Source organism: Agelaius tricolor, unplaced genomic scaffold (assembly GCF_023055355.1).
Source record: "Agelaius tricolor isolate 1412-34295 unplaced genomic scaffold, bAgeTri1.0.p SCAF_8, whole genome shotgun sequence".
Lineage (NCBI taxonomy): Eukaryota > Metazoa > Chordata > Aves > Passeriformes > Icteridae > Agelaius > Agelaius tricolor.
This window is the reverse complement of record NW_027269268.1, coordinates 10,586,091-10,606,996: the sequence shown is the minus strand read 5'-3', so window position 1 is coordinate 10,606,996 and position 20,906 is coordinate 10,586,091. Positions and strand designations below refer to the sequence as shown.

Below are 20,906 nucleotides of genomic sequence, written 5' to 3'. Positions count from 1 at the left end.
TTCCTTATTTCACCAACATATCCCTAGATGGAAAACCATAACGGGGGCAATGCTTGGGCTGCTTCACACTTTTCAGACTCGGGCCAAGTGTTGCACCGCATCCTGCCCTGCGGGGCCGTGGCACAGAGGGGTTTGTTCGGCCCCGCTGCCCGGCTCCGTTCGCCCTTCGGGCGGGCGCGGTTGCGGTTCCCCCGCACCCCGCTAACGTTACTGGGCTCGGCGGCTTCGCGGCGACTCTGCCAGCGGCTCTGCCCGAGCCCAGGCTCGCACGCGAGCGGGGCGGCTCCGCTCCCCGCCAGGTCCCGGCTGCCCGGCCCGGGGCCTCGGTGATGCCCGAGGGCCGCCCGCTGCAGCCGCGGGGCCCGCGCTGCGACCGCCACGACCAGGGGAAGCTTCGGGAGGCGGACTCGCCCCCGTCGAGCCCTCTCGGCCGCTCCGGCGGGAGGCGGGGGCCCGGCTGCTCTCCCCCCGCGGCCCGCGGGGCGGGCCGGGCCGGCGGGCGGCACCTCGGGGCCGGGGCTCCCGCCGGCAGGCGCTCGCCGAGAGCACCGAGAGCACTGAGGGCGGGCGGCCGGGGCGGAGCGGCAGCCGGCATGGGGGCCGGGGCGCTGGCCGTACGCGTGAGTAGGGGCTGGCGGCGGCACGGGCACAGCAGCGGCTGCATGGCGGCTGGATCAGCCTCCTCCTCCTCCTCCTCCTCCCGCCCTCGCCGGGGTCCCTCGCGGGGCCGGGGCAAGGGAGGCCGGGCCGGGCCCGGCGCCTTTTCCTCGTCCCGAGCGCTCTCCATCTGTTCTCTCCTCCTCTCTTCTTCTTTCTCTTTCTTTCTGCTTCTCCCCGCTCGGCAGCTGCCGCTCGTTTGGGAAACGCAAAGATTCGTAAAAGACGATTCCAGCCAGGCGCTTTTCTTTTAGTTTCCCCTCCTCCCTTCCCTCTTTTTTTTTTCTTCTTCTTTTTTTAAACCCAGAGAACAACTGCGCTGTCGCGTTCCCTGCGTTAAAGTTGTTGGATGAGCTGCTGTAAAAGTGCGTCCCCGTGGCGTATAAATAGCTTTTTTCCAAGTGTCTGGGCGGAACTTTTTGGCGGCATCGTGCAGGGATGATTAAGTTGCTTTCCCAGTCTCGGAAATCAGCAACAGTGGCATTAGTACTTGGACGTGTTTTCCGTGGGTAAAGTCAGATCTTCCATCTATAAGGCAACATAACACTGAACTCTTTGTTTCAGAACTGTTTTGAGGGGATGGCTATGTTTTGATTTTGGTTAGATGTGTATTTTGGATAACCACATAATTTTTTGTTCTTAGTTAGCGCAGCCTCTTCAGATCCTGAAGCAAGCTCAAAAATTTCCTCTTGTTTCTGTGGACATGGCAAATGTCTGTCGGTTGTCATGTGGATTTAAATAGTGAGTTTCCCCAAGTAAATCCAATTTAGTGACTCAGGTTTTCAAATGTTGAAACAGGCTGGAAACCTGTAACTGAGCAAGATTGTGAAGCTAATTGAAGGCCTTAATTGGAAAAGCTCCCTAAGCATCACAGCTGCTCAGAAACTGCTCAAAGGATTTTTGCTGTCCTCTGAATTTAACCTAGTCTATGTGATTTTTACCTGGTCATGTCTCTGCTTGGAATAAATATTATTTATTATTCATTTAATCCTGAACGGGAACATGTCTTTTTAAAAAAGATGTCGTATTTTAATGTTAGTCAAATTTTAGTTCAAACACTGGTGCATCTACTCTTCCTTTTAAATATTTATGAAGTGGTCACAATAATGCAATATTGCGGTTCTGTTTCAAAAATAGTAAAACATACTTGTGATGTTTATATAAGCAACATCTTTTGTAAATATCACACGAGTGTTGTGTAGGACCTGGGACTATGGAGCACACATGTGCCTCAAATAACTGTTTAATGGCAAAAGCACAGCCAAGTGAGAGAACTGCCAAATCATTTTATATCTGAAAGGACAGTCATGCTTAATAGCAACATAGCAGATGTTCATGCTGCTTACAGACTACAGTAAAAACATTGGGTCTCAAGTGAAGAGATTTTAAAGGCCTGTATAAAATATGTAAGCTGTGATAAAATCTGTCTTAACACAGTGAAGTGTCAAGACTTGGGCAAGAATCTGAGCACTTTTTTATGTTACTGTACCGTATTCTCCATGCGTACAGTTTCTACTACCAGTTTGTTAATGAAACACAGTAGGAATAAGTTTATTTTAAAGCACCATGCCAGTGGTGGGCTTCCTAAAGAGATTGAACTCTGTGGTATCAGTGGCTCCCAGTTCCTGCAGTGTGATTGCCATCATGGTGGGTGATGCTGCTGCTCTGCCTTGAACTGTCTTCCCAAATGTGCAATCCTGTAGGCTGATTAAGATTTCTGCCTATTATCAGTCCTATAAATTAATCATGTATTGTTTTATTCCCCTGGGTTTTAATAACTATCTTCCCATGGTTTCTCTGTCACTACAGCTGAAAACTTGTGAGAATGTTGTGCCTCCAGAAGAACCTATGGGATTAAGGGTTTATTGTGCAGTGGGTTTTCCACCCCCCTTGTTATGTGTGATTAGATTACATAGTCCCTTTCTAACCTTAAAACCTCAGTAATTAAATTTCAGACTTAGCAGGTACTGAACATAACAGAACATCTTTCATAAGGATCCATCTCACCTGAGAGTGGCCAGAATAAATCCCTAGGAAACAACATTTGGAAGAAGAGTGTAGTAAACCTTCTCCAGAGTACTGCCCTGACAGGCATCCTGGAGCCAAGCTGAGATACTGGTGGTGTATTGGGATTGTTTGTGTTTGTCCAGTTACTTCTGTAACCCATGTGAGTTTCATGAGTTGACAGCAGCAGTCTCTTGCTTGCTTACTCCCAGTTCCTTGTTATTCTAGTAACAATCTTGTCTGCAAAAGTCTTTCTCCCTTACCTACAGACCACCTACATTCTTGTTCCTCTTTTAGTGTTTCTCTGTTCATTTTTACTTTCCTACTTCACAGAGGTTTTTTTCCTGTGGATTAAAACGAAGTGGGGCCAAGCCCTTATGCTGGAGCATAAAAGCCAATTTTGATGGATGTGTGTTGTGCCCACACAACCTTCTGCAGCAAATGTGACTAATGCCCATTTTTCTTCTCTCTGCTCCTTTAAGCAAAGCAAATCGGCTGTGAGATTGAAGGAGGACATGAAAAAGATAGCTGTGTCTCCCCTGAACAAGCAGAGGGACACAACCTGTCCGAAGGTGTTTGGTGTGAGTCTTCTGGAGCTCCAGCAGCAGGGCCTGAGCAAAAATGGAATCCCAATAGTTGTGTGGAATATAGTGGAGTACCTCACCCAGCATGGTAAGATCAGTGGAGTCACATCTCCTTAGCAGCACTCTTTATGTAGGACTCTTCAAAGGAAAGAATGTGGGTTTTTTTGTGGCATGAACCACAGGCAAAGAATGCTACTGTATGCGGTTTTCTGCTTTTTTAATTTCTGCCTTGATGCTGAACTTACTTTTTAGCATGTTTATAAAGGTGAACTACAGCGTTAGGTAGCAGCACACTCATGAACAAGCTGTTCAGTTTATAAATGGAATGTATTCCATTTGTGAAGGTTTGTGTCATCTTCCAGTTGCAAAACATTTGTCTTTAACACTTTTTCTGTATAGAGATAGACACAGGCATGCATATGCATAGACACACATCCCATTGGAGAATATTACTGGAAAGGAATACAAGTTCTTACAGATGAATTCCAGTTATTATTAATCCCCTCAAGGAAGTAGCTGTTCAGTTCTTAGCTTCTCTTTGCATTCATTTAGTGGGACTTCAGTTCCTGTTGTTGAAATATGTCTCCTTGCAGAAACCTAGAGCACCACTGGTGCACAGATGTATGGCATTTGGTCAGCAATGGAAAAGGTTTTGTGGTGGTAATGGCATCTTCTAAGGAGCTGCATCTGGATTTGCCCTAAGGTTTCCTTTTAGCTACTCAGTAATGATAATCCAGCTGTAGAGGCTTAGATTTTATGACTGTATCTTGGTAGATCCTCAGAAGCTCATAGATGCAAACATGGTTTGAAAATTAGCTTGGATTAAGGTACAGTGCAAATTTAAAACATGATCCTACCTTTACACAGCAGCTTCTTCCCTGATGCACTTCAGCTTGCATAAAAGTGGCCTGCTAGGACACTGGAAGAGAAAGAATGGAAAAAGCTTTCCATCATTTAGGGTTTAATCAAAACCAGAAACTGACAGACACTCTTGACTGCAAGTTGTGGACTGTGCTCTGCGTTCCATAAAAAGATTGGAATCCCACACGACTGTGTCCCAAATATGGACTAAACAAGCCAAGTTTTCTACTCTGAAGGAAGATTAGCTGGGCTTCTGAATGCCAAGTTGAGTATCTGGCCCCAATAAAGATAAAGGCCATTCTTTTTCTCCAAAATGCAAGCAAGATCTCAAAGATACCCTCTCATATGGAAAGTTGTTGAAATGGGTGTCCTGTGTCTGTGTTAGGTTTGTTTTGTGAATTAATGGCAAAGTTAACTGTGAAGGCATTTTTAACAAAGGCCCAGACACCCAGGCTGAGCTGACTGTTGGGCAGCTACATCCTTAAACTAAGTTTGCATTAAGCTGCCTATTTCCAAATTTGTAGATGAAGCCAAATTTCCCTGTGCTGTATTTAGTAGTTTCTAATTACTGTTTTCAGGATGTTCTAGTCTCTCTTTATTTCCATAAATGAGTGAGAGAGGGGGAAGGAAGTTTGATCTGTGTGGGGGCTGTGGCCTTTGCTCACCTAGTGCTGCAAAACCAAAAATCTTTATTGAGATGAGGTATTTTCTGCCCTCGAGATGGCAGCACAGCATGTCACACGGGAATGCATTTTGTTGTGAATGCAGGAATACAAACTCTGACAGTAGTATCTCATATTAGTCAACTAAAATGTTTTGAGTGCTTGTCCATTTTTTCCTCTTACTAGAGCAGTTTGTCTTCTAGTCCAATAAAAGAGATTATTTTTCTCTACAAACTCTGTTGCCTCAGAATTGATTTCCTGGACTGAAAACATTCTGTCAGATTGCAGTTCCTTGATGTCTAGTCTGAACTGTTGAAAACAATACATATTCAATCCTCTCAGTGTTATGTTTCTGAGGAAGAACAAACAGGTCTATAGACACAGTATTAGAAAGGCAGAATTTTTGCAGTGAAAGTGTTCTAGAGAAGAAATAATTTACAGACGTCAGTTTTAGGATCTTCTCAAAAGGTTTTGAATCTTAACAAATGCCCAGAAAGTGCTGTTTAATTTAGCATGATTAGTCTGGCTTCCTCTGTTGAAGCTCCTTTTTTGTACAACTCCTTTACTGGGGTGTCTGGCCTGTAGTGATCAATACCATTTCTTTTTCATTGTGAAATCCGTTGGGCTTTGTGCAGTCCATGATACATTATTTGCTTATTGAGATTTCCTACTACCATAAAGTTGCAGAACTCACTATGGAGTTACTGCTGCACTCAGCACATAGTGAGATGTTTTTGCCTCATGATGGTCACAGGTGAGCACCTGTTACCCTGGAACATGAAGCTGGAAGTAATCCTAATGTGTGAGTATGGCAGAAAATGAAACTTGCAAAAATGAAACTGAAGGGTTTTTTAGGGTCCTTTTCTGTTGAAGTATACCAATGGAAAATGTCTGTCTCAGTTGATTTCTCATGGTGTGAGACAACTCAGTGCCACTGCAGTATTGTGGGTTCTCAAAAGAGTATATTGTCATTAGTATTTGTTATTTATCATAATCTAACTACCTGACTAGAGGGGATTTCTGGGGACAGAGTGATATTTTTTTTAATACTGTGGTGTATTAATTGCCCTCGTTTGTATTACTACATGTGTGTTATTCAAACTAGAATATCTGTTTCATCATATCATGGGGATGTGGTGGTTCAGCTCAATCTTGATATAATTACAGGTATGACACAGGAAGGTCTCTTCAGAGTGAATGGCAGCATGAAGATGGTGGAGCAGCTGCGTCTGCAGTACGAGCGTGGGGAGGAGGTGGAACTCGTTAAAGATGGTGATGTGTACTCAGCAGCCAGTCTGCTGAAGCTGTTCTTGAGAGAGTTGCCAGATGGAATTATCACGTCTGCCTTACATCCCAGGTTCATTCAGCTTTACCAGGGTAAGTGAGAGGTAAAGTCTTCATCTTTCAATGTGCTTTCTTTCTGGATATCCAGTTTCTTAGTTTACTTACTTTGTTCCTCATTTCCTTTGGCTTCAGCTCTTATCTGCTCCCAGATGTGCAGTTCTGTTACAAGAGGCAGAAAAATGTTTCTTGTGTATTTGGTAAAGTCTAGACTATTTATGATTTTCTAATCCAGTTATATCTGTTGAATAAAAAGTGAAATGATCAGCTGTTTTTTTCGGGTATGCTTGTAGAAAATAATTGCAGTCTCTTTAGGACATAGACTTGTTTCTGTTTGCTAGGGTGGTTTCTGGCAGTTTCATTGTAATGGACACTGAGAAGTGAGAACTTCATCTGCTTGTCAGATTGGGCTAAAAGCATACAGTGCCAAAGCTTCTGCTTTTCACTAAGTAATGGGATTGTCCATCAAAAAAAAGAACCAGTTTGCAAGTAACAGCAGACCTTATGTTCCATTCCCAGTCACAGCACACAACCTGGAAGATTTCTTTTTTTCTTTTATTCACACCCCCTCATCCACCTTCAAGTGGTGGATCAGCCATAGGAAAGACCACCACTTCTGCTGTGGGAAGTTGAGAAATCATTTTAAAGAGAGTTATGCAAGTTTCAATCTAATTCATCTGTATCTGACAATCTCTGGTGGTGGTAGGTGGAATAAGTGGTGGTTGGCCCTGCTCCCTGACCATGTGGGTCACTGACAGTTCATCTCTCTTGCTGCAGGCAGTCAACACTTCTTTATGTTTTCCTAAGAAGCTGCAAGGTGAGTGGGTAAAGTTACTGGAGAATGCAGAGGAGGAACATGCTCTCTGACATGCATCCCTGGTGGAAGATGGTGCAAATTTCTCACATGCTTGTCTTGAGGTCTCACTTCCACTTTTCTTGCCTTCCATGAAGAGGAGGTTTAGCCATTTCCAAGGGGAGTGAGAATAGTGCCATGTGTTTTCTTTCTTCCTTTTGTTTTGTGGGCTGTAGAAAGTGTTGATGGTGCACTGGAGAAGAGCTTTATGCTTTACCTTGAGTGCAGACATTTCAGCTGTAGGCTGTATGTGGACTGTAAAATACCTTTCCTATTTACTAAAGTTATCTGGGGCACAAGGATAGGGTTCAGGAAGTGTTGGTTAGGGAGGTGCTGTTGTTTTAGAAAGTCCCTTTTTTTTCTGGTCATTGCTGTGCTTTCCTTGGGGACTTTTAGATTTCACTAGGTCTGACTCATGAGCTGTATTTATGTTCTTTCTCATAAATCACAGCTTAAGTGTAAATTAATAATAAATAAATAAGTCACGCCTTTGCTATTCCATATCTCTGCCCCCACAAAGGTCATATTGGAGTATTGTACCAGGAACTGCTGATGTCTTTTGTGGGCTGTTTGTGGTGATTGTGGAAGGGTTAATTTGTTCTGTCTCCTACAGGAAGGGCAAAATCCCCCCAGTACTTTCTAGGGAAATGAGATGGATATCATTACTTAGCAGATTTACTCACCAAACTTTCTTGTTTCCAAATAAAGTTACTGGTGTAACCTATGAACCCAGATCTGCAAAAATCCATCCAACTGTGACGTGTCTTCATAGCTAAGTTTGCCTGTATTTCACAATAAGATCAAGTTTAGTGTCATTAAAATTTTGATTAGGAATAAAAAGTCTTACTTGCCAAGTGGCATTTTTCTGTTGTGGCAAGGGGGAAGGCTTTTGTAAAGTTTGGAGAAAACTTGAAGCGTTTTTCACATCCCAGAAAATACAGCATAAATGAGTAGTTATGAAAGGCACTGATGATTTTCATCGTGTTCAGATACGCTTAAGTAGTAGGTGGGCATTTGCTTGCAGTTAAATGATCAACCAGCTGTGTGGGATTGCAGAACTTATCTGTTCACTTATCAAAGTATGTGCAAGGGTATTGCTTGCAAAATGGTACCAGGACAGTGCATGCCTGGGTGTTCGTTTTGTAAACTGTGAAGAGAGTAGGTCAAACTGTTTCTGAGTCAACAGGTTATTAAAAAATAACTTCGAATCTGGAGCCACTTTGCAACATGTCTACAGTGAAGGCAAATACAAGCTCTGTCACAACCTCTGTATTCCCTCCTGTTGAAGTTTTGCATGGGAAATGTTTTTTTAGGATTATATTGTATTTCTTTTGGTGCATTTTTAGGGATTGTTATCAGCATTTTTTAAGCCAGCTGAGATCTTGGCCTAAGAAGAACACATAGTTACTTTACTTACTATAAAAATGGTTAGAGAGTGATTCCTCTAGTTAAAAATAGCTGAACTGAAAATTACAAATTTTACCTGCAGCTGTAACCCTTTTCAGTTTCAGCTATCAAATTAGTTGCCAAATCACAGAGAAATAATCTGCCCTATTATGAAAGAGAGAAGCTGTCCTGTTAGTGTCCAGGAAGTCCATGCAGCTGGTTTGGCAGTGCTGTTTGCAGCCTGTGCAGTGTTGTGTGAAACAGAGCTCTGCACGCTGCCCTCAAATCCTACAGTACTTCTGTTTAAATTAATATTCAGCGTAATGCCAGGACTATGCAGTTCCATAAAACATCATGTAGTGTATTGTGGTGTGTCCTGGCATTCTCTCAGTGTCCTTGGAGAAGGACAGTGGCAGTGGGAGATGGGAAGGGCTGGAGATGTGTGTTGCAAGCACAGGCCAGGGACACACTGATAGTGACCTTGGTGTCTGCCGGTCTCCTCACAGTGCCTGACAAATAAAGGCTGCTCCTAACGGGGAGTTCTGGGGTGAAAAATGTCCATCACAATCACTTCTGTGGCTGAGGCTTCACTTCAGAGCACAACTGTGTGAAATGGACTCTACTTTGAGAAACCTCAGCCAGAAATTAGCAGCTCCTGTACAGCAATCCCTGCCTGAGCTTGTTTATTCCCTCTGGCTTTTCATTCCTTATCTTCTTTATTGTGATCACTGACTCTTAAGACACCTGTACATGCTAGGAGCTGTATGCCCAGCTCTTACCCCTTTCACAGGTCACTTGCTTTCATCAAGGCAAAGTGCTACTGTACTGTACATTCTTTCTTCTTGTTGTTGTTTCATTTCCTCCTCCAGTGGAGGTACAGTGAAATACAGACTCCGTCTTCCTTTCTTACTCAGTCTAATTAAGTTTCATTGCTATTTCATATCACTCTGGCCTCTTGACATTGTTCATCCTATAGAATTTATATTTTTTCGGTGGGCAGCAGCAAGATGTGAGTTCTGTTTCGCATACCTCCTTTTGCTCACTGCCTGTGATGACTGGCATGGTTTTGTCTGGTGCCTGTGAACAGCCTTGCCTGTTTCAGGGAGAGGGATGGGAGGCAGTGGAAGGGAAGGAGCAGTTCCCTTCTGGATCAACAGGTCAGTTTACAGAACACTTAGTAGCCAGCAGCTGTTTGAGTTACATGAACAAGCAGAACCAAAAATACAGCTTGTGTTGGGGGATTTTAGAGGTCAAATTTCAATCTGAACAATGACTGTGGAAATGAATAGATGAGTGCTGACCTTTTAACCATTGTTACAGATGTGGTTGGCTCTCACAGTTAAGGAATGAATATTATGTGTATGTTATGAGAAGTTTTATTGATGTTGTTGTGATTTGTTTTTTGGATGTCCTCTGTTCTCCACGTAATCCCCTTTCCCCTCCCCTTTGTGTTGTTGCCACTGGTAGTTGGGACATGTGGAAGGAGGGTTGGGTACCTGTGCCCCTTGGTATGACAACACCTGACCCCAATCAAGCTGCAAGAAAGCAATCTCCACCAGTGGACAGTGAAGAAGATTTGATTTGCATACTTTGGGAGGGGCTAAGGTTACCTTTTGCAACCCCAGGGGTATAAAAGGTGAAGCAGCTGTTTTGTAGGTAAGCACATGGGAGCTTATTGTAATTTTTCCTTACTTTCCTTACAGCTTACTGTAATTTTTCCTTATTCAGTCATTTGTTGTATTTTGTTAAGGTTTAATAAACTTTTGAAACTTTTAAAAGTGGGCATTGTTTCCAACACCATGGCAACTGCAGCAGTGCATGAAATCTGATTCATTAGATATCTGTCATTCTCCAGGCCCTTGTGACACGATTTTAACCTTTTCCTTTGGCTTTTATGGTCATTTTAGTGTTATCAGAGCTGTTTCCAAGCCAGAGAAATAACTTCTGTTTTCCATATGATGGTGACATTCGTTATGCAGTAAAAACTCTTGGAACTGGATTTTTTTGCAGATGACACTCACCAGAGTTGCAAAAGAAGTGTGCTGTTCCTCCAGGATGTTGGAATGAAGGATAAATACAGTGCTGCAAAGTGCTGTAATGATAGAGAGTGAGGTGTTTCAAGCTGGATTGTGATGACAGCCTTCTTACAAGCAGGGCTTAGAGCAGTTCTGCTCCTGCAGGCAGCAAGGCATGATTTTTTTCCCCTCTGGTGCAGGATCATGTCTGAAGGATGGTGTCTGAAGCAGATTGTTTCTTGGCAGAGAGAGACTGGAGTCCCACTTCCCATAGATTGCGGAGATGGAAAGAAATGCTTTAATTCTTCTCTCAGCCCAGTGGGTGCCATGGTACTGCAGTGCACAACCTGCTGCCTCTGTGCAGCCAAAGATCAGCTTCCCAGGGCACATTGAGAACTACTGACAGATGCAAGCTTTTCTGTCTACCCTCCACTCTGCTAGCATGCAAGGCAGCTGGAAGCTATGCAGTGGTAGCATGACACTGAGCAGTTGCCTTTCTTCCTCACCTCACAGCACAGATAATTGGCTGGAGCACTGTGGTAATGTGGCTTCAGCGCTTACAGACTGGAGTTGTTTGGGGTCAGACCATTTGAGACTTGAGCAAAACAATTATGCACACTTGTTTGCATGAATTCCATATATTTGGTGAAGTTCAGGCAGCATGAAGGAGTAACATGAACAGAGATGAATTGGAGAATTAAATTGTTTATCTAGTATGTCAGAGACGCTCAATATGTTCAGAAATAGCATGAACTATTGGAAAATATCTCCCTCTTGTTGTGAGCTGTGGGTGTATGCTGAAATGAAATGAGACTGAAAACACCCTCACAAATGTGTCTGTACCTCCTACACTGTTGAGACTCCTGTTTCTAGTTAACATTTTTGGAGATACTGCCTGTCCTTTTCACTTGTCTCCTTGACTCATTCCTCAGTAATGAGTCCCTAGTTCAGCTTTGAGGTACCAGCTGCCCTTGCTGGCTTCCTTGATCCTCTCTGTGTTTTGTGTCCTCAGACTGCTGAGCCTAGACATGGCCTGAGGCTGCTGGTTTTCTTCCCTTCCTCAGCCCAATCCATTCTTTCATTCTTGGTTTCAAGCCCTTGCTGACTGCACATCTAGCTAGGCTTGCAAGCCTTGGCTGAGATGCTGTCTATTGCACATGGCTTTTGGAAGGCTCCCAAAATAAAAAATTGAATGAGTGTGTCTGCCCTTGAGAGCACCTTCCTCTTAGCCTTCATTCTTATTTTCCTCCTTTTCCCCTAGGCAAAATAACTGGATATGCTGTGCTTGAAAATCATGAGTAGCATAAGCCACTCTGGTGCTCTGATGTTTTTCTGATAGTCACTACCAGTTGAGTAAACCTTAGTGACTGACTTTGGAACAAACTGAAAAGGAGGAGGAATGCTCCAAAGAATGGGTTGTTGTTATGACTCAAGACTGTTTTTGCTCTCTAGTAAGTTGAAAAGCTGTAATATTTGAAGAAATAGATTAATTGATAGCAGTAGTAGACTTCTCCTGAAAACCATACAAAGTGCATGGAATACTGTGTATGCATGTCACTGTCTAGATTCACCATGAATTATTAAAGCAATTTTTAAAAATAAAGCTGAAATCCATGAAATGTCATCAGCAGAAGAATCAACATTAGTTCTGATTTTTGGATTCTTTTGGAAGAATAACTTGATTTCTTGCCTTGTCTTTTTACTGGAGAAGGAAGACCGAGAGCGAAGCCCTATTTCCTTTCTTAGGTTGCACAAAGAGAAGGAACTTGATGGCTCAGTAAATGGGGTTTGCTGCCTCGTGTTACTCAGTGTCTCTACGTCCTTCAATTAGGGTAATTTCTCATCATCTTGTGATATGGTATCTGTGTTTGTTCTTGAAAGTACAGAAATGAACAAAGGTTGGCTGTGCCCAGCAATAACATTTTTGATGTTAATTCATACCCCAAAAACATCATGGTTGATGAAAAGGGACATCCTGCCCAGAAAACACTACTAAGGCCACAGGCCCAATAGCTTTGTTTGTTGTTAGAGTGCAAACCTGTGCTTGGAATGTTTTGTGATGGTTATTAGCATCTTCCTGGTTTGGAAGGGATGGAAATTCCTCCAGTAAATGAAAAAGTACCCATCAGTCTAAAGTCCCAGTGGGAGACTCAGAGAGGCAATTAGTTATCAAGGGCATTCCCTAATTAGATGACAGGGTGATGGTGATGGAAGAGGTATGTTTTTTCTGGGAGATGGCTTTGGCTTTCCTTATCAGAACTGCAAGCAATTTGTAGTAGAAAACGCTGTGGTAGTTGCTTTATTATCTAAAGAAAAGTATGTTAGGAATATGTTTTGGCTACATGGAAGTTATTTGTGTTTAGTTTTCTTTTAAGATTCATAAAAAGATAATTAGTAATCAAGTCAGAGACTGTACAGTCCACTTTGATAAGTGCAAATACAAATGCACTGAAATTCCTTGTTGTTATTCCATTTAATACAGCCTTCAGAAACTTCCTGAAATTTTGCTGCAATAATAGATCAGATTTCTTGCTGTTGCCAAGCTGATTGGTTGCAGCAAAGTCATGATGGTTTTTTCCTCTCTGTAAGTGTAAAAAAGGTTGTGATAAGCAAGCAAATAAGATTTTTTTTTCTCATCTGCTTCATGCATATTTGATATTTGACTTTTCTTAAGGAGCTAATTTCTTATCTGTAGAAGAAAAGGCTGTAGTTAATCAGTTGGTTAAAATGTTTGGTCCTGTAATTTCCCTGTATTTGGTCTGCTGTGATGAAAGAATTCATACTAAGTCTGTGGTGCAAAAACAGACATATAAAAGTGAATTCACTGTGCATATAAAACATAAAAAGACTTTCTTGCCATGTACAGTATTTGGCATGTCAGGAAAGGCAGGAATCCTAAGCCTGGAAGCAGATGAAGTCCCTTGAGTTTAAGCTGTATGAAGTGGCAAATAAGTACATCAAAAGCTTCATTTGTTTGCCATTTATTTGCAGGATAAATCCTGTTTATTAGCCACACAAAATGTCTGATTGTAAAACAGAAATAATATTGCAACAAACCACTTTTCAGAGCACTCTACTCCTGAAACACTGTTCAGCCCAGCCCTGAATATTTCTGGGAAATGAAAGGTAAAAACAAAGACAAGACTTCTGAAGTGTTTATACATACATTAAACAGTGTTCAAAGATTTTTGTTTTCCCCTCCTTTTTTCTCTCTAAAAAACGTGAAACAAATGTAAAATGTTCTTTTTTTCTTGCAACACCAGCCATGGGATGTTTTCCTGCGTCTTCTCTGCATGCTGGTAGCAGGGCATAGAGCAGAGCAGCACCAGCAGCCCATAAGGCTGATAAATAAGGAGAAACAGTACTAGAAATGCACAGATGGCCTCATGCTAATGGACACTGCTTATAATTAGATGGGTGTGGAAAACCTTCAGGGCATGAGGTCTTCTGTCTGAAAATGATGATGCAGACTGCTTGGGGTTTTCATGCATATGGGAAAGTTTTAGTAGCATTTCACTTTCATGGAGAGTGGAAATTAATATTTGCAAGGACTAACACATCCTGTTTTAGTGAAAGAGAAAGCAATACTGACTTGTTTTCAAAACTTTGCTTCTACTGACATGTAAATCCGAGATTTTGGGTAGTACAAATCACTCTTTGGAAGGTGTTTTTGGGATGGAGGGGGGGAGCAAAAACTTTTGCATGTGAATTCAATTCCAGCAGCAGGACACAGTTAAGCAGAAGCTGTGTGTGAGGCCAAGCTTGTGTTTACCACCTGGGTCTGTATAAACACAGCATCTGTGAAGTTCATGCAGTTTTTACTTAAATACTTGGATGTGACTCAGTTCAATATGGAAAGCTTTTATCCATACCTAAATTCTAGAAGATTGTACAGTATAGGAAGGCTGCTTTCTAACATGAGGCCACATTTTGACTCATTTTGGAGTGTGACAGTGCCCAGAACAGTCTGTTTCCCATAAGGAATACTCCTTCCTGAATATGTAGCAGAGTTGTCACCCACAGAAGGCATTGTAGTGCTGTTATAACACTGTGCATTTCAGGAGACCCTTTGTTTTACCATTCCTGCTTTCTTATTTTTGAAGGTTTTCATGGGAAGGGAAACTAATAGTATGAGAAGGGCTTGGGAAGTAGGGATAACATCCAGAAAGAGCATGAATCTGAAGGTCTGGTAGAGAGGGAGTTAAAGCAGATTTAGCTGTGCCAGGTGGGGATAAACATGCTCTAAAGCTCTTAGCTGACTGTTAGTAACTGCTCAATCTGTTCAGGGAAAAGGTTATGGCATAAAGGTAAGAGTGAAATGGCGCCCTTGGTGGCCAGGATGAGCCTCAGGACAAACATGCACATTCCTTGAGGAAAACTGAGGAGTTGTGTGTCTCTGAGCAGAAGCAGGAGTGAATTTTCGCTTCCACTGCTTGCTCACCCATGTAATTAAGTTAGCAGCAATGAAGAAAACCATATATATATGTTTTTTCTTCTCTTCTTTTTCCTAGACTCTAGAAACGACATGCAGAAGGAAAGTTACTTGAAAGAACTCCTTAAAGAACTGCCTGATGCTCATTACTCCTTGCTGAAGTACCTGTGCCAGTTCCTGATAAAGGTTGCTGAACATCACGTAGAGAACAGGATGAATCTTGGCAATCTTGCCACTGTATTTGGACCAAACTGCTTTCAGTAAGTTGGGCTTTTTGCTATGCCCTGTTTGCTGGCACGTGGCCAGAAATGTAGATGTCAGAAATCTACTTTGTCAGGGTGATCAGATGGAGGCAGTGACAGGGGCTCTGTGTTCAACTTGAGTGCTAAAGCTGTTTTTGAGCCAGATGGAAGTGGAGTTGCTTTCCCATTTCCTCTTGCTGTTTGCTGAACTGTTTATCTGTTTTGTACTGCTGCTTTGGTAGCAGAGCAGAAGTGTAACAGTGAAAGGCCTTCGGACTGTGTCAGTGCAAGGAGGTGTGTGCTCATACAGGTTTCTTCCTTTGCTATCAGTTAATATGAGTTCTTCTCTGCAGAAGGCTTTGACCAAGGATCCTTGGTGGGAAAGGACTCCAATGCAGCACCCAGGTGCTATATAATTTCTAGAGATGGATACTGCATACTATCTGCATGTTTGGCCTTATGATCTGGTGTCTGCCCTCAGATGCTGATAGTTCTGGTCTCTCTGTCCTTCTAGTGTATTTATAAACTGCTCTGGAGCTTGTGGGATTCCACTGGTCTCTTAAAACTCCTTACTGGGGGCAGTAGCTTTACTGGGCTCTTTCACTGGGCGCAGTTCCTGGGAGCTTGTGCTGAAGACATGTTTAAGCTGTTGGTGGAGCTTGCAGCAGTAGACAGAAGAGTTATTTCCAGGTGCAAGAACACTCTTGAGTGAGAAGGTTTCTGTTGAGTCACTGCGGTGATGCAGTGCAGCATTAGCACCTTCACCTCTGCCATGAGCCCACTGGCTGGCATCCAAGGTCTTTGACATGGGAGACACCTAAGCAGTTTAGTTCAGTCATCACTCTTGAAAGATGTGTGATATCACCAAGAAGAGACAAGTGAGTTCCTTGTATCAATGTTGCATTTGTATTGATTTTTGTAAAATATTGCTGTGCCCTAATACTGAGTTTTCTACTAAAACTTAGTCTTGTGGAGCAATTAATTTAATCTATCCCCCTGAGCTTCCTCTTGGAAAGACATAGATTTCTTTAAAGAGAGAAAACAGAAATTAGGTTTCTGTAATATGTTGAGACAGTTTCTTGTACCCAGGCTAGATGTTGCTGGCTGTCTTTTAAAGGAGCATATCTTTTTCCATTGATTAGGGAGAGAACATGGAGGAATGAGACACTTAAACTAAAGCTAGTCTAAGTAACTACATGGCTGCCTTGTCTTAAGATGTTGCTGGTGGATGATGAAGGTGAATTTCAGGATTAAAGCATTTGCTGTGTTACTCCAAAAAGATAAAGTATATTTTAAAAATAATTGTTTTCCTCTCTGAAACAAAAAATGCTCAAAATACAGTAGTGTATGCATGGGGATGCATGAATATGAGAATTACTGGAAGCACAATACTGCAAATTTCTGACAAGGAAAAGCAAAACAATTTCTTAAACTTGCATTCATATGGGTGGTTTGGGAATTCCTGTCTAAATGTATTAGCAGAGTTCAGAACAAACAAAGTAATTAGAAGAATTTGAGTTCAATGGCTAAATCGCTATGACTCAAGCTCCCAAGTGGCTATTAGAATAATTTTTAGTTTACTCATAAACTAATTTTATGAGTAAAAATATGCACAGCTAATTTTTAAACTCTTCTTTCAGGAGAGTTTAAAAATTAGCTGTGCATATTTTTTGGTGTAGAATGCAGAGAATTGCAGTTCAGATTTGTAACTGGCATTCCTAATATTAAACCAAAGTGTATGTGTTAAAAGCTCTACAGTTGTTGCCACGACTGATCTCTGCTCCTAAGATAGCATGGAAAAGATAGAAGTGTTTTTGTAAGGTACAGAGATGGAAACACCTCATTCCACTGCAGAAGACTGAGGAAGGCAGAGATCACTGGAGGTGAAAAACCAAACGCTCGTGAGTCTGGATGTGAGCATAACCAGCCTGGCAGATGTGATACCTTGAAATAAATGCTCATGTGGCAGAAGGGTCATTGAAAGCAAGGCTTCACACTTTCCAAATGGCTAATGAGATTTTAAAGACCCAAATAGGTTAGAATTAGGCATGTAAATTTTTATTTAAACTAAGTTTCACCATCTTGTGTTTCAGCTCTGTGTTTTATCAGATCTTGATCTTTTCAGGGCAGTTCACTCTTGTGGTCCAGACACAAAGATTGTGAGCAACAGTTCAAATACCCTTTTCTCCTATGTAATGGATGCAGTCTTCTATTGCTGGAACTGTGACTATCTGTACCAACAAATATTTGATAGGGAGAGGTAAGAACTTGCAGCACTGTTTTTAGCTATTGGGCTTAACCTGTTGGTTAGCCAAGCATCCAGAAGGAGATCCTCAGAACACATTTCAGAGCTACAGAGTAAGGCTTCCTGAAGCCTGCTTGGCAAGGGCTGTCTCTCTCTGCTGGCTGCAAGCAGTCCCTGGAGAAGCTGCAGAAATGAAATATTGGCAGGAGGCTGAGAGATCGCTCCTCTCGCTTTGCGTTGTTTGTTCCGAGCAGCGCATGGCGGGTTTCTCCACGGCAAGGAGAGAAGGCTCAGCTTGTCAGCAATTACACTGCTGAAGCAGGGAGAACTGAGATTTTTCTGTCAGAAATTCACACTCATGTCTAAAATTAATGTCAGTTTTTGTAGTTAAGGCACAGTGTCAGAGAAGATAAAGCCCATCTGCTGATAGTGAAGGACTTCTTTTGGCAAGGTATTTTTAGTGACAATTTAGCTACTTAGGCATAGTATCTCCTACTCCATAACTGAAGTTGTTTAACAGTTGAATAAATTATGTTTCTTGGCCACTTTCCAGATATTTAGACTTCATTTTAATTCTCTTAATCTCATTCTGTTTTCCTACATCATATCCTCTGTAATGTATCCCATCTCCTAAACCTGCAACCCTTATTGCTTTTATCTTATCCAGTACTTCCCCTGCTTCCTTACTTGCTGTTTGATGAACTGCATTGGTGTTTTTCTAAGAAAGATCATCTTGTCCTTTCTGTATTTCTAATGAATAGAAAGAAAATAAATGGCTATTTGCATTCCTTGTATTGAAGTGTGATGTAAGACACAAGAACATGTAAAGGGCAAGGTCAAACAGCTCAAAACCAGATTTGAGATTTGGTTCACTGTTTTCTCCCAATTTGGTTTGTTCAGATTTATTGTGATGGAAGGCAAAGGTCAAGTATATTGAGAAATACAGCCCTGGAGGCGCTACAAGCATGAAGGAACAAAAATAGCTGTCTTTTCTGTCACTGGGCTAATCTGTGTAGAGTATTAGCATTTGCAGTGTGGTTACTTTTGGAGGAAGTTATTGTCCATTAACCTGAATTTCAGCTCCTGGAGAGACATAGCCTTAGTTAAGGCCTGCTATGGGGGCTCTGCTTGGCTCTAACAGCTTGTGCTGAAATGGAGAGGACCAGCTGGGTTTTCTCTCCTCCTCTCTGTTCTCCAGGAGCTGGGTGTCAGAGGAGCTGTTGCCCTTATTCTGTCCTTTGGTTGGCATGGTAAGACATGAGGTCCAACAGATGTAATCAGAGGGTCCATTTGCACCATTATTGCAGCTCTCTCTCAAGAAGTCATCTCTGCGTGTGGCCTCCATCATTCAAGCCCTCGTAAACTTGGATATGTTCTGTTCCAATAGAGATTATGTTGTGAGGGATTGCTCCATCCCCCCAAAAGTGGTTGGCAAATGCAGGTGTCCAGTTAAAATGCTGGGGTTAGATGCAGTTATTTATGTACGATGACTATGTAATACGAAGGGTAACAAGAAAGGTATATTATCTTTGGATATGGAGAAAATGGTAGATTGTAGGGTAGATGTAGGTATTTCAGAGATGCTGAACTTGAAATAATTAAAATTTGATCTGAAGTTATGCATGAATGTCTTTGGTTTCTAGCAGCCTTGGAGTCTACACGGATCAGGTATACAAAACTGAAGTGAAAGCAGAGGGGCTGAATTAATATCTCTCAGTGAGTAATGTTGGCCTTTAGAACATTATGTAGATGGGCTTTGTTTTCAGGCAGTGCAGCCCCAATCCTGCATCAGTCTTCAAAACAAATGGCAGTCCAGGATTGGGGGCAAAATGATTACTGAATATTGTTGTTTAAACATGAATTATTGCAAATTGGAGCATACAGCCATAACCTTTCTTACAGGGTTCACACAGATTTTAAATACTGCATTTTCCAGCACTGCAAAGGAATTTTTCCTAAGTATTCAGTATGCTGAAGCCTTTAATGATAGTTTAAAACATCAAGTATAATATAGCAAGGCTATAAACGTTCTCATCCATAATCATATTAAATACTCATGAATATTTGAGCTCAGCAATACAGCTCAAATGCGATCACAAGGAGAGTTTTTGAAGAGCCTCTGCTTTGAAATATTTGGAGATGAGAGCAATGCACTTTGTAAGGGGATGTTAGGCTATGGACTGCCCTTTGTCCCCCTTTATGTAGGTTGCACTCTCTAAGATGCCTCCTGTCACTAATTTCATGATGAAAAATTGAACTTTTGCTGAAGCAAAAGATTTTGCATATAAATGAAGCCAATCAGTAAAACCTTTGTGGCAGTATCACTCTAACTGCTTTGTGTTACCTGTGTTGCCTGCATTTTGCATTTTATTATTAATTATTATCATTCATTATGTGCTGTTGTTTTATTATTATTTATTAGTGCTATTATTTTTAATGAATTATTTGTTATTTTGCAAGCAGTGCTGATAGAGCTGAATTACCGAGTTGACTTAGGCTAATAAATCTAATCCTAGAGAAGATAATCTGAAACACATTTTAACAGACAGGCAGGTGCATGCCCCAGATTTGACTCTCCAGGATTCTCCAGTATCACAGGAGCTAAAACACTTCTGCAAAATCTCAGTAGTTGTATCTGTCATTGCATTTTGCCCAGACTGGTGAGGCTGCAAATGATGCAGGGCACGTAAAGGAGTCACACAGACTGAGGTGAACAACTGTCTCAAATGAATGTTGCTGTATCTTTTGCTGCTTATTAGACTGTGATCTTGCAGCAGAGTCTGCAGACATGAATATGTGCCTGTTTTCAGCTGCACCAGTTGTGGACTGGTGTGTCAGGACAAATCCCTTTCATCGCCTGAAGTGGACGAGTTCTGCCCAAAAGGTTGGATCTGTTAGAGACACAGTGAAGTTTGCCTAGAGGCACAGAACAGACTGCCTCGAGTTTTAACCTCTATAAATTATTGCAACTCTCAAAAAAAATCCATGCAGTGTTTCCTTTCCTTTGAGTCCCATATTTCTGGCAGGACTCCCTGGGAGAATGATAAGGTGACTTTGTGGTGCTTCTTTACAAAAGGTACTGTTCAAGCAGCAAAAGTAGTTTATAGAGCATATAGCCCCCTGTGATTGTAAATTAGGATTGCAGTGCTGTCATTCCATGCAAGCTGCTTCTGCAGAGCCACTTGGGGAAATGTTAATGTGCATCTTTCATCTCAGACAGGGTGGGGTCAAGCACTGTTGGGAATTCATAATTAGATGACCTTTTCACATGGAAATCTCTGGTTCTCAGTTGTGACAGGGAGCTGTCAGCAGTTGCTGCCTGGGGAAATCAGTTCAGTGACCTCAGTTCAGCTCATTATAGACAGATTACTACTTCCCAGGTCCTCCTGGCCACTTGAAGCAAGTTTCCCAGGTGCGGTGGATGGTGACAGAGCCTTGTAGTGATGCCTGTCCTGTGCCACGTGCAGTCATGTTTGTGTGTGTCACTGCACTGCTCTCAGTGGAGTCTGGAGGTTCCCTGTCTGGAAATCCCACTCTGCATTCAGCATGTTAGAGCTTGTTTGCAGAGACCTTGAGGTAAATTCATTTAACTAAATGCCTGAGATGTAAGGAATTCTTTTACAG

The 20,906-nt window shown here is 42.1% G+C and overlaps 1 protein-coding gene across 6 annotated transcripts in view; it reads left to right on the top strand.

The window, feature by feature from the left end:
* Positions 1-329: 329 nt before the first annotated feature.
* The window catches only part of FAM13A (family with sequence similarity 13 member A), a 125,345-nt gene continuing 104,768 nt past the window's right edge, over positions 330-20,906 (top strand). For 3 of the 6 annotated variants that reach the window (XM_071431618.1, XM_071431621.1, XM_071431620.1), the window contains exons 1-4: positions 492-620; positions 3,144-3,333; positions 5,936-6,145; positions 14,875-15,055. In XM_071431618.1, coding sequence (XP_071287719.1) covers positions 594-620; positions 3,144-3,333; positions 5,936-6,145; positions 14,875-15,055 — 608 coding nt within the window. In that variant the 5' untranslated portion in view covers positions 492-593. Of the gene's footprint in view, positions 621-3,143; positions 3,334-5,935; positions 6,146-14,874; positions 15,056-20,906 lie in introns of all 6 variants that reach the window. The other 3 variants (XM_071431622.1, XM_071431619.1, XM_071431617.1) reach the window with 2 other exon arrangements.